Below are 15,452 nucleotides of genomic sequence, written 5' to 3' on the forward strand. Positions count from 1 at the left end.
TCTTCAGAGAAAGAGCCTTGTGACAGTTGAGCTGTATACAGACATCATTTCTGATTCATAATTTTTCTACAATAAGAAATGAATGTGAATAACATAGAGGAAGTCTAAAATATTGTCTAGAAGACCAACCACTATAAGCTAAATTAGCAACTTTAAAATTTCTCATTCTAATATAACTAGGATAGTCTGGCGAAAAACTGTCAAAAATACTATTTCAGACCAGTGTCAAGAACACCAAAACATCAATTTCTACAGACAATATTGGTACTAACTTACTTGAAAGAAAAAATAAGGGAACGCTAAGAGATTGTTGAGGGAACTAAAAGGGAAAATGTATCACCATAAAAGACAAGTGCTTTGAGAAAGTGGCCGAGGGACTAGTCGATCAAACCTCTCTCCACGAGGGAGAAGTTCTGTATCTTGAGTGTGGTGATGGTTTCATGATGTACACATTTGTCAAAACTTATCAAACTGCACACTCTAAATGTGTGTGATTTATTACATATCAGTCAACCTAAAAAAAAAAAAAGAAAAGAAAAAAGAAAAAAAAAATGTATCCAGGCTACAGATGCATGAAAGTAAACAAGTGTACATTTGTAATTCAGAAGGAATAGCAGTTTTCAATAGCACTTGAAAACTTGTAAGGTTACACATTGCTAAAACACACATATGTATAACTCCATCCACATTCCATGAAATATGTAAAATTTAACATTTCAAATTAAAGTGAGACTTACATTACTATAATGCAAATGAAATTAACTTTAAGGGGGAAGAAAATGGCCACAAGAAGAAGGTGGTTTGGCAGGGAAAAAAGTTATCAATCAAGTCATCCCACAAATACTAAACGATGCTGTGGAAAGTGGCAAGGAAAAGAGCCATGAAAAGTATGACAGGAGTGTCTCAAAAGTGTCCCTGGGAAAGTGTTCTTTGATATGCAGAATGTCTCAAAAGTGTCCCTATAAGTGTTCTAGGATGTGCAGAATGAGTCATTGTTAACTGTGTGAAAGGAGACAGAATGTATAAAGCTCTGGGGCAGCTCAAACAAGGAATTTTTGATAACTAAAGCAAGAATATCCAATATGCTGCCACACTACACATTAATAAAGATATAGACGATACCATGTGTCTTTTGCTGGTCAATGATTTGCAATGCCTTGTACTCATAAAATTTCAATAAATATTTGTTGAATGAATGAAGGCATAGAGGAATGAAAGGTCTCTCCCCGTTCTTAAAATCTATGGGACTTTATAATAAATTGTATTTGGAAAAAGAAAGGAATAACAAGGATGGTACCAAGATTTTTGCAATGTGCAACTGGATACATATGTGTTGCATTCACTGAGTTAAAAAAAAATACAGGAGGGAGGCCAGGCAGCTGAGGTTTGTGTTTTGATTTCATGGTGCCTTAGAATTTTCAACCAAAGTTTCTAAATAGGACTACATCAAAATTTAAAACTTCTGCACATCCAAGGACACAGTCAACACAGTCAAAAGGTAGGTTTACAGGATGGGAGAAAAAAATTTTCAAAACAATATCTGATAAGAGATTAATATCCAGAACATATAAAGACCTTTACAACCCAATAACAACAACAATATGATTTAAAAATGGGCAAAAGATGTAAATAGACATTTCTCCAAAGAAGATATGAACAGGGCCAATAAGCATATGAAAAGATACTCAATCTAACTAATCATTAGAGAAATGCAAATCAAAACCACAATAAGATATCACCTTACTCCCACTTTAATGACTATTATACAAAGGAAAAAAAACAGAAAATAAGTGTTGACAAGGACGTGGAGAAACTGGAATCTTTGTGCACGGCTGTTGGGAATGTAAGATGGTGCAGCTGCTATGGAAAACAGTATGTATTCTGTTCCTCAAAATAGAACTTCCATATCATCCAGTCACATTACCTCTCGGTATATATACAAAAGAATTGAAAGCAGGGTGATGAAGAGGTATCTGTATACCCGTGTTCATAGCAGAATTATGCATAAGAGGTAAAAGATGGAAGGGACATAACTGTCCATGAATGGATGAACTGAGAAAGAAAACGTGGTATGTACATACATAAAGAAAATGCGGTATACACATGCATAAAGAAAATGCGGTATATGCATAAAACAGAGTATTATTCAGTCCTAATAAGGAATGAAATTCTGACACATGCTACAACATGGATGAGCCATGAAGACATGTAAGTGAAATAAGCCAGTCACAAAAAGACAAATACGGTAGGATTTCACTTACATGAGGTAGCTAGAATAGTGAAACTGAAGAGTAAAAGAAAGTAGGAGAGTGGTGGCCAGGGACTAAGGGAGGAAAGTGAGGTGTTGCTTCATAGGTACAGAGTGTCAGTTCTGCGAGATGAAAAGGTTCTGGAGATTGACTACTCACAACGTGAATATACTCAACACGACTGAACTGTACACTTAACAATAGGTAAGCAGTACATTTTGGTTTGTGTGTATTGTAACACAACCGAAAATTTTTAAATGTTGTGAATAAATAGCATTTTAGCTAACTAGTTAGCTACATAACTCATCGATAACTAGCTAGCTTGATTTTTCACGACAGCTGTGAACTGAAAATAAAAATTGGGGGAGCATACAAAGCAACAGTAATTTTATTACACTACTTTACATACTCTTCCTCCCTTTATCCTTAAAATCCTGGGTTTTGGTGTCTCTAACAGGATGCCCTCTTCTCATCCTACCCTCCTTAAAGCCTGAGTTTAACACGAGTCTGTTTTCACCTACTAAGAGAAAAACAATTTGAAACCCGTGAAGTAACAGCAGACGTGGAGTGTTGGCAGCTGTGCTATACTGACTGCCACAACAAAAAGCACCTCTGTTGATCTACACACCCAATTCAGGCAAGTATTAACAACGGCAAGTGCAGACAGAGCCGGAAAAAACAAGATGACTCCTTTGAGTAAAAATGCATTGATTCCAGAGAAAAATCCATTGTTTGCACACAGTCTGGACACCTCTTGAACAATTTGACTCTGCCTACCTTGTTTGCGTACATCTTCTACAGCGGCGACCAATTCTTCTTTGAGATCTTGACTCTCCTTAGCAATCTGTTCCCCCTTTTCCAGAAAGTTCTGAGTGGCTTGCTCTACAGATGCAGCCAGCACGTGGGCTTTCTTCGACCTCCCTTTCTTTTTACCAGAGGGACCTTTGTTGCTGGTGTTGACAAGGGTCGTCACCTTAAACAGAAAAGAAAAAGGATAAAACTACTCTGCAAAACTTTCTAGAAATAACGTTATCCTCTCATACCTTTTAAGTATCCTTGTTTATGAAATCGTGAATGCACATCACACAGCCTCATCCTAAGGAAAATGTGCATTTATATGGCTTAATACATAAACAAGCAGTTATTTACTTTAGGGAGAAAAATAAAAGTATGCGGATGAGTAGGAAGAGCAGAATTGCCAGTAGCTCAGAGTTTCCAGCTCACCGGAGGTTGTGCTTTCATGATTGACAAATACAGTGCTCATTGGAGTAACCAGCTTCAGGGAGGAAAGAAAAATAAAACAAAATGCGGAATTGCCTGTGAGCACTGAGTTACCAGGAGAACCAATACCCAGTCCTGAGGCTCGAAGTCCGGGCAGAGGCGGGCCACCAATACCCATTACTTCTGTGTCACTTACCAAGGACTTTTAAAGATTTTTGTTAGTTCTGATTTCATCTTTTAAAAGCAAAATGGTAAATTTAATCTGAGGGGACTGAATTACTCAGTCTCAACATTTGGTTAACCAGCTAAAATTTCCAGAACTGAAAGTCAGTTTCGCATTATCACTCGTTTTCTAAGTATCATAATATGGATACATATCTCAACTGCCAAACTCCTTTTAGCTCTATATCTGGAGCTCTTTCATTTGCCACAAAGCTGTTTTTTGTTACTATTGTTTGTTTGTTTGTTTGTTTTTTTACCTTTTAAATAACCTGTTATCTCCTATAGAATTCTCAGCCTTTATTTTCTCCGAGTGAGAAGTTTCAGAGGGAAATAATGCATTGTTTCCACATTCTGTTCAGCAAAGGTTGCTAGTCATCATTACCGCTACAGTTTTTTTTACCAGCTACTTAAGCATGTGGGTGTTATGGTTTATTTTCACTGACATTTGTCATGGTTAGTAGGCAGATTTGATTAGAGGTTATCAAGAAAGCCTGTTCATAGAAAAGTTCAAATTCTATCATTTCTTCTGTTTCCTCCAAATTGGAGAGCAAGCATAGTGATTAGTCAAAGTCACAATTAATGTCCAGTCAGTATACGGAGCATGAGATCACACCAGAAGAAAAAATGTACTGAACGAATGTGAACTAGGATGATGAATAATAGGTAGAACCGATAACTTAGGTAGTGGTTAATGCAGTGTTAGGAGCTGTCATATTCAGCTTTTTTTGATTGCTAAAGACATGCTGTGAATTCAAGAAGGACTCTGCAAGCACATTTAAGTACAAACACTAAACACAAACGCAAAGAAAGGTAAAATCATTGAGAATGAGACTGTCAGATAATGGCAGTTAGTTGTAAAATGTATATGCAGTCAGGAACACATTACATAATCTTTTCCCACAAAGAGGTAACCATCAGAAGAAAGGCAGCCAATCACAAAAGTTACTTTTTGGAGGTGCAAGGGTGTTCTCCCCAATGAGGATTTACTCTGACACATTATTAACACAGCACTCTTCCAGGAACCTCAAGTACTGCACACTGCCAACACCTGGAAACAAGCACATATGCCCTCTAAGGAAACACAGCAAATATCTCAAAATTCTTTTTTAAATGTATTTTTCAGTTTTTGAATATAATTTTGTATAAATTTAAGATGTACAATGTGTTAATTTGATATATTTATATATTGTAATATGTTAGCTGTTGTAGAGATATTTAGCACCTCTATCACATTACAAAATTATAGAACAAAATTGTTGTCTATATTCAGTGTACTGTGCATTAGATCTTCATTTAGGCTAGGCTCTTTATCAGAGGAAAATATTCCTATCCTCAGTGACATCTGATTTATTCTCACTTTATGAATAATTCTGAGAAGTTTTGTGATCTATTTTTTTTGTCTTCCCAAATTAGAAAAAAAAAAGTAGATGGGGGAGGGAGCTGTTAATTTTATTCACAGTTTTGGGGAGTGGAAGCTGATAGTAAATCTACCAAAATCGCTAAATAACTGTAATGTGGGTTCATATTTGTAAAGGCAAACAAATTTCAATTCTTCTGTCTCACGGTGTATTACTGTGTTAAGCACTGTCTAGGTAACGCTCATAATAAGAAGTCAGTATAAACTGTCAGTTATGTAGAAAAAAGTAAACATGAAACATTACCAGAAGTTCCTAAGAAAAATGTGATTACTTTCAAATAAAACAAATCAATTCAATCTTCTTTTAGCAGAAGCTTTCATTTACTCATGGGTGGAAGAACATAAAGGATGAAAGACAGAAGAATAAAAGGAAAATGATGAGGTTCCATAAATGCTCATATGTTAGAGTAAAGAATAAAGAAATAATTGTCAGTTCAGAATAAAAAAATAATTGTCAGCTCTTCCTGTTGCTATTCAGTGTTTTATTGCAAGACAAAGTCAACAAATTATAGCAGTCCCCCCTTATCCGTGGTTTCACTTGACATGGTTTCAGTTATCCCTGGTCAACAGGTCCAAAAATATTAAATGCAAAATTCCAAAAATAAACAATGCATTGGTTTTAAATTGCATACCTTTCTAAGTAGCGTGATGAAATCTCAGCTGCCCTCCTCTGTCCTGCCGGGATGTGAATAACTCCTCTGTCCAGCCTAGCCATGCTTTACAAGGTGTAATCACAAAATGCAATGAATGTTTAAATTAAGAAAAAAAAAAATTACAGTAAAAGACGCATTGCCGGGCCGGCCCGGTGGCTCAGGCAGTTAGAGCTCCATGCTCCTAACTCCGAACGCTGCTGGTTCGATTCCCACATGGGCCAGTGGGCTCTCAACCACAAGGTTGCCGGTTCAACTCCTCGAGTCCCGCAAGGGATGGTGGGCAGTGCCCCCTGCAACTAAGATTGAACACGGCACCTTGAGCTGAGCTGTCGCTTAGCTCCTGAAGACTTAGTTGGTTGGAGTGCGTCCTCTCAACCACAAGGTTGCCAGTTTGATTCCTCGCACCGTCCACAACTAAGATTGAAAGGACAACAACTTGACTTGGAAAAAAGGGCTGGAAGTACACACTGTTCCCCAATAAAGTCCTGTTCCCCTTCCCTAATAAAATCTTTAAAAAAAAAAAAAAAGATGCATTGCCATTAATCCCCCTCAAAATACTTCCTCTCGCTTCAAACACACTTATCCCATCGTTCTTGCCACCTTCTGAAGCAGTTCTGGAAGTCCTCTTTCATGAGCATCTTTAGTTGTGCTGTCATGGCTGCCTCGATGTCCTGAATCAATTCAAAACATTTACCTTCCATGGTCATTTTGACTTTGAGAAAGAGTCAGAAGTCGCATGGTACCAGATCCAGTGAAGAAGGTGGATGAGAACCCACTGTAATGTTTTTATTTGACAGAAATTGCCGTATACCAGAAGCGATGTGTGACGCAGAGCCTTTGCATTATGATCACAAGATACGGTGAATGCTGCTTCCAAGTGCCATCCAATGGAAAGGCAGGGATCTGCAATACAGGAAGTGGCACGTGGAACCTTAGCAACAGTGTGTGACATGTTTCAACTTGTTTGGTGCTGTCAGTCAGGTGAGAGTAACAGTTGAGAGAAGGTATGTTTTACAGTGTGCTGTAAATCATCCTCCATCATGACAACACTCTGTGTCACATATTGCCTGTGGTACAGCAATTTCTGTCAAATAAAAACATTACAGTGTGTCCTCACCCACCTTATTCACTTCTGGCTCTTCCCCAAAGTCAAAATGATTCAGGACATTGAGGCAGCCACAACAGCACAACTAAAGACACTCACAAAAGAGGACTTCCAGAACTGCTTCAGAAAGTGGCAAGAATAATGGAATAAGTATATTTGAAGTGAGTGGGAGTATCTTGAGGGGGATTAATGGCAATGTGTCTTTTACTGTAATGAATTATTTTTATTTAAACATTCACTGTACTGTTTGATCACACCTCATATAAGCATCCCACCCATTAATCACTTAGTAGTCCTCTGGGTTTATCAAATAGATGGTATTACAGTACTTGTGTTCAAGTAACCCTTATTTTACTTACTGCCACATTCATATAACTATTATTTCTCTATATTGTTGTAATTGTTCCATTTTACTATTAGTTATTGTTAATCTCCTGTGCATAGTTTATAAATTAAACTTTACCATAGGTATGTTTGCATAAGAAAAAAACATAGCATATACAGGGTTTGGTACTACCCACTGTGGGTCTTGGAACATTTCCCCATGAATAAGGGGGGACTACTATAGATAAGAAAAAGAAAGAAGAGATAAATATTATAAAGGCAAATACTACATTATGCCATTACTTATAGAGAATATGATTCTATCAAGAAAATGCAAAGTAATTAAAAGGTAAGCTATTAAACTACTATACAAATGAAGAGCAAGGTGGCTAAATACCAGATAAACAATACAAATCTAATAGAACAGCGTAAGAAATGCAAAATCTATTTTCAAATATCATATTCACAATAACCTTCAATTGATATTTTCAGAGATAACCATAACACAATGTATATAATGTTGTATGGAAGAAATGATTAAAAATGTAATGAATAACATAGAAGATGATCTAAATAATAGACACAGCAATGACCTCTGGAGGTGACAGGTATCTATATGTCAGAATTGGTATCCAAACTAATACTAGGTCTTGAATAGATGGTACTTACAGGTTTTTAAGTATCTAGTGCAGCTGGTTGGCAGTCTTTTAAAAGATTGTTTATTGATGAAATTCTTGGTTGGATATTATGCCTCCTCCTATTGCAACCAGGCACTCTCTCGAATCCCCACACCAACTTTCACCCAAGGCAAGAGTCATTCAAGATCCACACACTCTCCTTTCCTCTCTAACAATCTGGAAGCACATCTTGTGCAGCAAGGGAAAAAAAGAAAGAAAACGTAAAGTTCCAGCAACAGAGACTAGGCGTAACAGCATGAATGTTGACATATAGAAGTGGACATGATGTTTTCCAGGGCAGTAAGGAAACCTGTCTTACTTGAGAAGAAGGCTTTATATGAATGGCATAGGAAGCAAGGTTAGATAGATGAGGTGGAACAAAAATTTTAAAGGCTTTGAAAGCCAAGCTAAGGAGTTTAGATTTTATAAGTCACTGCATTTTTTTTTTTATGTTAAAGTCTCCATTTTCTCTCTCTATTCATTTCTCAGCCCACTAAATTTTGCTTTCATCCCCACACCTCCTGCAGCAGAATCCTCTTAAACTTATCTTTCACTAACGTACTTAATCAGTTGCCAAAATCAAATTGGTTCTATCTTATCTTACCACTCTGCCATATTTAGTGCTATTGACTCAATTATCCTTCTTTCTGGAACTATTTCCTAGTTAATTCTTTTAGCAATAATCTTTTCCTTCTCCAAATTCCCGTAGCTTTAAAAAGGACATGATTTCCCATCAACCTGACTTCTCTTGGTACCCATCTTTATCTTCCTGCCTCCTATGCCAGGAAATGCATGCTGTTACTACCACCCCTTTAATTATCCTGATCACATCCTCCAGAACTCTGTTTCATTAGCTTTGCCAATTCCTCTCTTAATCTACAATATTCCCCTCTCTGAGGCTCCTCAACCTTTCTACTCAACTTCTCTCTAGCCCCATTTCAAGTATTTCCTCAATGTCTCTCTGCCTCTCATCAAAGAAGAGGAAAAATCCTACCCTTCAGTGATCAGAGTATAAGTGGTAAAGGGTCCTAGGACCTGACATAATGATGGTCCCCGTGAACGCTGGCTAATGGAAAACCTCAGCACTAGCCAGAGGATGGGCACCCTTGTTTTCAGATATGTTGATAGTGTGATCTGCGTATAACAGTGTGAGACCCAGGCTGGTATCAACTGCTCATCATTTAATGTCCTAAATGTAGAGCCTCCAGTCCTGCACAATAGCAGTAAGGCTATTTCCTACTTTTACCAATACCGTTTCCTTCTTTTATTTTTCTTGCAATGTGTTTTATTACAAGACAATTTATCTGACCATGACTCTTCTACTTGATCAGTTCTTTGCTTCCAGAATCTTGATAGGCATAGAATACTTCTTTTTCCAAAACAGTATGAAATAGTGAGGGCACCAAGGCACTCTGTCTTGGCAACTCTGTCACATCTGCCCAGAACCAGCAACAGTATAGTTTGTTTAAGCCTCACCTATAGTGCAGTCAATTGAAAGTGAGTTCTGGTGACATCATTGCCACCTGGGGCTTGTTAGACATGTAGAATCTCAGGTCCCATTCCACACCTACTAAAAGAGAATCTGCATTTTAACGGGCTCCCTAGGTAATTCAAATACACATTAGAATATGAGAAGCTCTGACTTCTAGGACAATGATCATCATACTTTATCATGCCTAAGAATCACCTAGATGTCTCTTAGAAGGCAAATTTCCAGAATTTACAGTGCTTCTGCTCAGGTAGGTTTGGGCTAGGGCATTTTGTATTCATCACACAAAATGATGACTCGTGTATGGATTATGGACGTTACATTCAGAAACAGCAGTCCAGTGGAAGCAAAAGAAAGAGACAAAGCAATTACTTCTAACAGGCAAACTCTTCTGTTTGTTTTAGGTGTCATGACACAACCTGAGCCACAAAAAAACCTTGTTGATGAATTGATCAACTGACTCTTGTTTGGAAGGCAATCTCCTCTGTAAAGCAATCACAGGCAACTTGGAAATGTGAGAGCATACAGATGTGAATACTGCAAAGCAAGCAATTATTTGAGTTCCCCAGAAGACCAATGAAAGAGCACTAAGAGCTGAAAATAAAAATGATTACTTGGGCATTGTTTCACCAGATTCATGCACTTTGCAGGTGTGAGTAGTAAGTCTTTATGAATTCTACTCTTGGAATCACTCTGAGTATCCCATTTGTCATAACTATGCAGCTAACATGAGACAGGACTTTGATCACCGTGTAGCCTAAAAATAAAGCAAGAGCTCTGTGAGGTGAATATTTGGAAGCAAAATGATCAAAAATGAGTTGTTTATTCCAGGAGCAATTGGAGATAAATGAAAAAAGAAAACTGGATTAACTTGAAATAGGGGAGAGGTAAACCTTCAAATGGTAATGCATTTGATAATATGAAGCCTCTAGGAGAAATCTTAAGTTTTAAGAACTGCCAAGTTAGAAAACAACTGCCAAAACATAAGTCAAAATGAAGTTTTCCTTGAATTATTCCTTGATAACCTGATTTACTCACTTAGCGATTACATAGTAAGCACTCATAAGGCTTCTGTTTTTCCTTATAAAACATATGAGAACATACATGTTCACCGTATGGTATGCTCTATTAGAAGTTATTTCCTAGTGCAGAACCTCCTTGGCATTTAAGGTGTGTGTATGTTGTGCACAGTAAAAAGAAAAGGAGAACAGCAAAATTAGATGAGTTCTGAAGCTAAAGAAGGTGATGACACAGACTTATTGTAGCCTCACTAATGCCTAAAGTAAGACTTCCATGTCTTAGAAACAAATGCACTACAGTGTCTTGTCTCATTGGTCTTTCTTGCCAAACGCAACTCCACACACCATTTCAGACGAGAAGTAAATCCTAAGAACCACAGTTATCGATGCGTCCACAGCTTTAAAGGTCAGAATCTGAAATGATGATCTTTCAAAGATACACTAGTAATTTATAATGGGATGAAAGAGAGAATTATTCCGCGTCTTGGAAATTTCCTGCCTGCTATCTCCTATTCACAACGTAGAACTCAGATGCATGATCACTGATACTGAGACCTGGAAACCAACACTCTTAAACTTTGAAGGTAAGGTTTTATTATTTAATCTAAAATAGATGTGAATTCTCTTAATTATTGCTACAAAGAAAGGCTATATATAATGTGTTTCATTTAACTTATTATTTATTTGTAGACGCACCTTCAACTTTTAAATAAGGCCACAAGGCAAGTCTTCTCCATCAGTTGCTTTGGTATACATTTCCTAAATACTTTAAGAATATAATACCAAAGAGTAGAATTGGGAGATCAAACTCAAAATAGACACTCTATGATGGGATGTTGAGGCATTGTTATGGCCAAGATAAGAAGCCAGTTGGACCTGTATTAAAATGTGTTCTATGCTAAACTTTCTGTGGCTGCAATGTACAGGGTAGCACAACTGGGCGGAGCATCCCCCATTCACCTTGTAGGTGAGAAGTGATTCTAATTCATTCCTAGGAAGTATCCCAGTAGTGTCTGTGAGCCAAGGCAATGTGTGACACGGAGCCTTTCCGTTGTGATCAAACAATACAGTGAATGCTGCTGCCCAGTGCCATCCAACGGAAAGGCAGGATCTTCAATATGGGAAGCGGCGTGCTGAACCTTAGTAACAGAGTGTGACAAGTTCCAACTTGTTCGGTGCGCTCAGTCAGGTATGAGCTATGGTTGAAAGAAGGTGTGTTTCAAAGTGTGTATATCCTGTATTAGAGTCCGCTAACTTTAAAGAAAGAAAATGCTAAAGCTCGTGGATTATGGATTAGGAACAATAAAATAGGCAAACTGTTTCATCCTCCATCATGACAATGCTCGTGTCACACATCGCTTCTGATATACGGGGGTTTCTATCAAATAAAAACATTATAGCATGTCCTCATCCACCTTACTCACCGAATCTGGCACTGTGTGCCTTCTGGTTCTTCCCCAAAGTCAAAATGACCGTGAAAGGTAAATGTTTTGAACTGATTCAGGACATTGAAGCAGCAACTAAAGACATTCATGAAAGAGGACTTCCAGAACTGCTTCAGAAAGTGGCAAGAACAATGGGGTAAGTGTGTTCAAAGTGAGGGGTAGTATTTTGAGGGGGATTAATTGCAATGTGTCTTTTACTGTAATTATTATTATTTTTTAATTTAAACATTCACCATATTGTTTGATCACACCTCGTATTTGACATTGGTGGAAAAGTTTTCACTGCTTAAGTATGATGCCAAGTACTTCAATGGAGAGATACTACCACTAAGAATTTTAGTAAACTCACTGTGCACACTATAAAATAATTGATATCATTCTTCACATTATACAGGGAAATTTATCCATGATTTCAGTACCAGGAATACTGGAGCTTCTCCTTAGAAACTGGTGATTTTATTTTATGGACATTGAATTAAACAATAAATTAATGTTTCCTTTTTGCACTGACTTCAAAAGAGTTTAACCCAAATTGTGGTCCCTGTTATAAGGTACAAGAGTCAATAATTAGTGTTACTGTATTAGTCTCAATCTCTGCTCTTTATCTGTACTTAACATTCATCTTGCTTCTTTTTTTTTTTTTAAATCACTTTCCTTTAAGGTATGTTAAACTTCTAGTACTTCATATATCCTTTAAACTTTCGTGAAATCTTTGCTGGAAGACAGTAGGATATACTGTATTCTGTCAACCCAAATATATGTCTCTCTTCCACACTTTTACATATCCAAAATAAGAATAAATCCTACAATCTATTTCATTTAAAAGGTATATTTGATACTACTTCTATGTTTTCATTGGAGGTTCTTGAACTATATACTTTATAATTTATAGCATCTTAGGTGGAAAAAAATGCAGTACATCAAACAATCACAAGAAACAAACTTGTTTTAAAAATCTACTGACAATCTAACTTTTCCTGGAATCTGCACAACTGTCAATGTCTACACTTAGAGCAATGAAAAATGATGCTCAAATTTAAGACACTGAAGCAATTCCAGACATTCACTGGAGGAGCAATTGCTTAGAATCGAGAATTTTGAGTAAGAAAGTGTTTTTGTTTTTAAAAATCCTAAATGTTTTAACCATCAGCGTCCATCTGAGAAAATCCCATGCTGTTTTGAATGTCCCTGAAAAATTAAAGAATGACTAAATTATGTTTATGATTCACTACTCTGTATTTATTAAAGTTAAAATAAAATGAAACAAAAGTGAACTGTTCCAAGAAAGAGTAGAAACAAATCTGAAACTACAACTAAAAAACATTTTTCAATTAACACTATCTTAACTAAAGGATTCAGGTGACCAAAACTTCCATTCCCACCAAAGTGATCAAGTCTTTTTACTGCAGTCTTTGACTGACAAGGGACTAGCTTTGACATTTCCCTTCTTTAAAGTTACCGGACTCCAATACAGGATATACACACTCTACAGGGCGTAATGGACAATGGTGGGATGCAGGGAAAAAAACACCAGGATTCTGTATTGGTTTTTGTCTAAAAATATAAAAAAAAATTATTCCAGGCTAATGTTTTATATCAAGACTTACACTAGCACCCCCACCCATGCCTACATCAGGTCAACTTGAACAAATGGGGTATCCTGAGGGAAGGGGAGGGGGGAACACGGATCCAAGAGATTGGCAGTGGTGGCCTTACACTTTAAAGTAGATCTGGTCATGTGCATTTAAGGACTGACTAATATTCTCCCTCTCTATCTCTCTGTGTCTCTCTCTCTGTGTCTCTCTCTGTCTTCTCTCTCTCTCTCTCTCTCTCTCTCTCTCTCTCTCTCTCTCTCTCTCTCTCTCACACACACACACACACGCACGCAAATGGATCAGAAACTTAAAAAGACTCCTGCAAAGAAACTGAAGCTTGAACATAGCCCAAAAATGCAAGCACAAGTGAACTGTAAGAAAATGCAGAGCAGACCCTCCTCCCACTCTTACCACAAGCTCTGTATGTCAGCTACATTATGAGGCTAAAAAAGAAAGGACAATATAACCACAGCTGAGAAGTTGAAATATGTATTTACATCCATTGTTACCAACAATGACTCTAATCCCAGTTTCCTTGAGGTACTGTCTAATGATGGCCTAAAGCAACTCTGATTTGTAAAACTTTGAAAACAATAAGCAAACAGAAAATTTAGCCATTTTCGTTACACGTCATACATTTATTTGTTTTTAATAAAAGTAAGCTTGTTTCTTATTTTTATTATGGTCAATGGAGAAGACTTCCTGGTGCTATCAAACCCACTTCTTTTTCCTTTGGTCACAAGACAAGACTGTATCAATCGATTGAATTCCAGGCAACAGAATGTGAGCATCAGTGATGTATGCTCCTTCTAACCTGGTCCATTAAAATCCTCCTCCATGTTTTCACCTCCATGCTGACAAGTTTGAAAGCTAGGTGTTGAAGATGATAAAAACATAAGGTGGAGGGAACTGATGTCCCTAAATTTTACCTTCGGAGACAGTGACACATTTATCATAAAGACACTTTCTGATATGTCATAACCAGAAGAAAACTTCCAGTATGTTAAACCTCTAACATTTTGAGGATTATTTGTTATAATGTTTAATGCTCACTCCTTCACTGTATTATTTATAGTGAGTAATAAAATGTTTTGAAGTTTATATCATTATTTTTCTTTTTTTCTAACATTTTTAAAATTAGTTTCAGGTGCACAAAACAATGTAATAGTTAGACATTTATCATTTCTATCCCTCACACAGTGATAACCCCCTGCCCCCATCCACTACCCCTCTGACATAGCACAGAGCCATTACATTTCTGCTGTCTCTATTCCTAATGCTGAGCTCCACTTCTTGTAAATATATGTATATATATATATATATATATATATATATAGATAGATAGATAGATAGATAGATAGATAGATGTATATATATGAATATATCTATCTATATCTATATATAAAATTATAGTTGACATTATTGTTCAGCTTCAGCTTCAGGTGTACAGTGCAGTGATCAGGCATCTGTCATCCCTGAGGGGGTCTCCCTAACGAGACTAGTGTCCATCAGATACCCTACAAAATCTTTACAACATTATTGATTACATTCCCCAAATCAACTTTTGTATCCCCGTGGCCATCTTGTGGTTACTGACTGTGCTTTCTAATCCCCTCACCTTCCCCCTTATCCCCACCCCCACCCATCTAGCAACCCTCAGTGTTTCCTCTATGTCTCTGAGACTATTTCTGATTAGTTCATTCATTTATTCTTTTCTTTAGATTCCACATATAAGTGAGATCAAATATATAAAAAACTCACTCAACTCAACTCCAAAAAAACAAATAACCCAATTAAAAAGTGGGCAGAGGACATGAAGAGACATTATTCTAAAAAGGACATAAAGATGGCAAACAGACATATGAAAAATGCTTAACCTTACTAATCGTTAGAGAAATGCAAATAAAAACCACAATGAGATACCACCTCACCCCAGTCAAAATGGCTATCATCAATAAACGAACAAACAACAAGTGCTGGCAAGGATGTGGAGAAAAGGGAACCCTTGTGCACTGTTAGTGGGATTGCAGATTGGT

The 15,452-nt window shown here is 37.1% G+C and overlaps 1 protein-coding gene across 7 annotated transcripts in view; it reads right to left on the reverse strand.

The window, feature by feature from the left end:
- CTNNA2 (catenin alpha 2) overlaps nucleotides 1–15,452 on the reverse strand; it is a 1,256,663-nt gene that overhangs the window by 832,838 nt on the left and 408,373 nt on the right. For all 7 annotated transcript variants that reach the window (XM_033125182.1, XM_033125183.1, XM_033125181.1 and 4 more), the window contains one exon: nucleotides 3,027–3,222. In XM_033125182.1, the coding sequence (XP_032981073.1) occupies nucleotides 3,027–3,222 (196 nt within the window). The remainder of the gene's footprint in view (nucleotides 1–3,026; nucleotides 3,223–15,452) is intronic.

The sequence above is a fragment of the Rhinolophus ferrumequinum genome, chromosome 13, assembly GCF_004115265.2.
Source record: "Rhinolophus ferrumequinum isolate MPI-CBG mRhiFer1 chromosome 13, mRhiFer1_v1.p, whole genome shotgun sequence".
Classification (NCBI taxonomy): Eukaryota; Metazoa; Chordata; class Mammalia; order Chiroptera; family Rhinolophidae; genus Rhinolophus; species Rhinolophus ferrumequinum.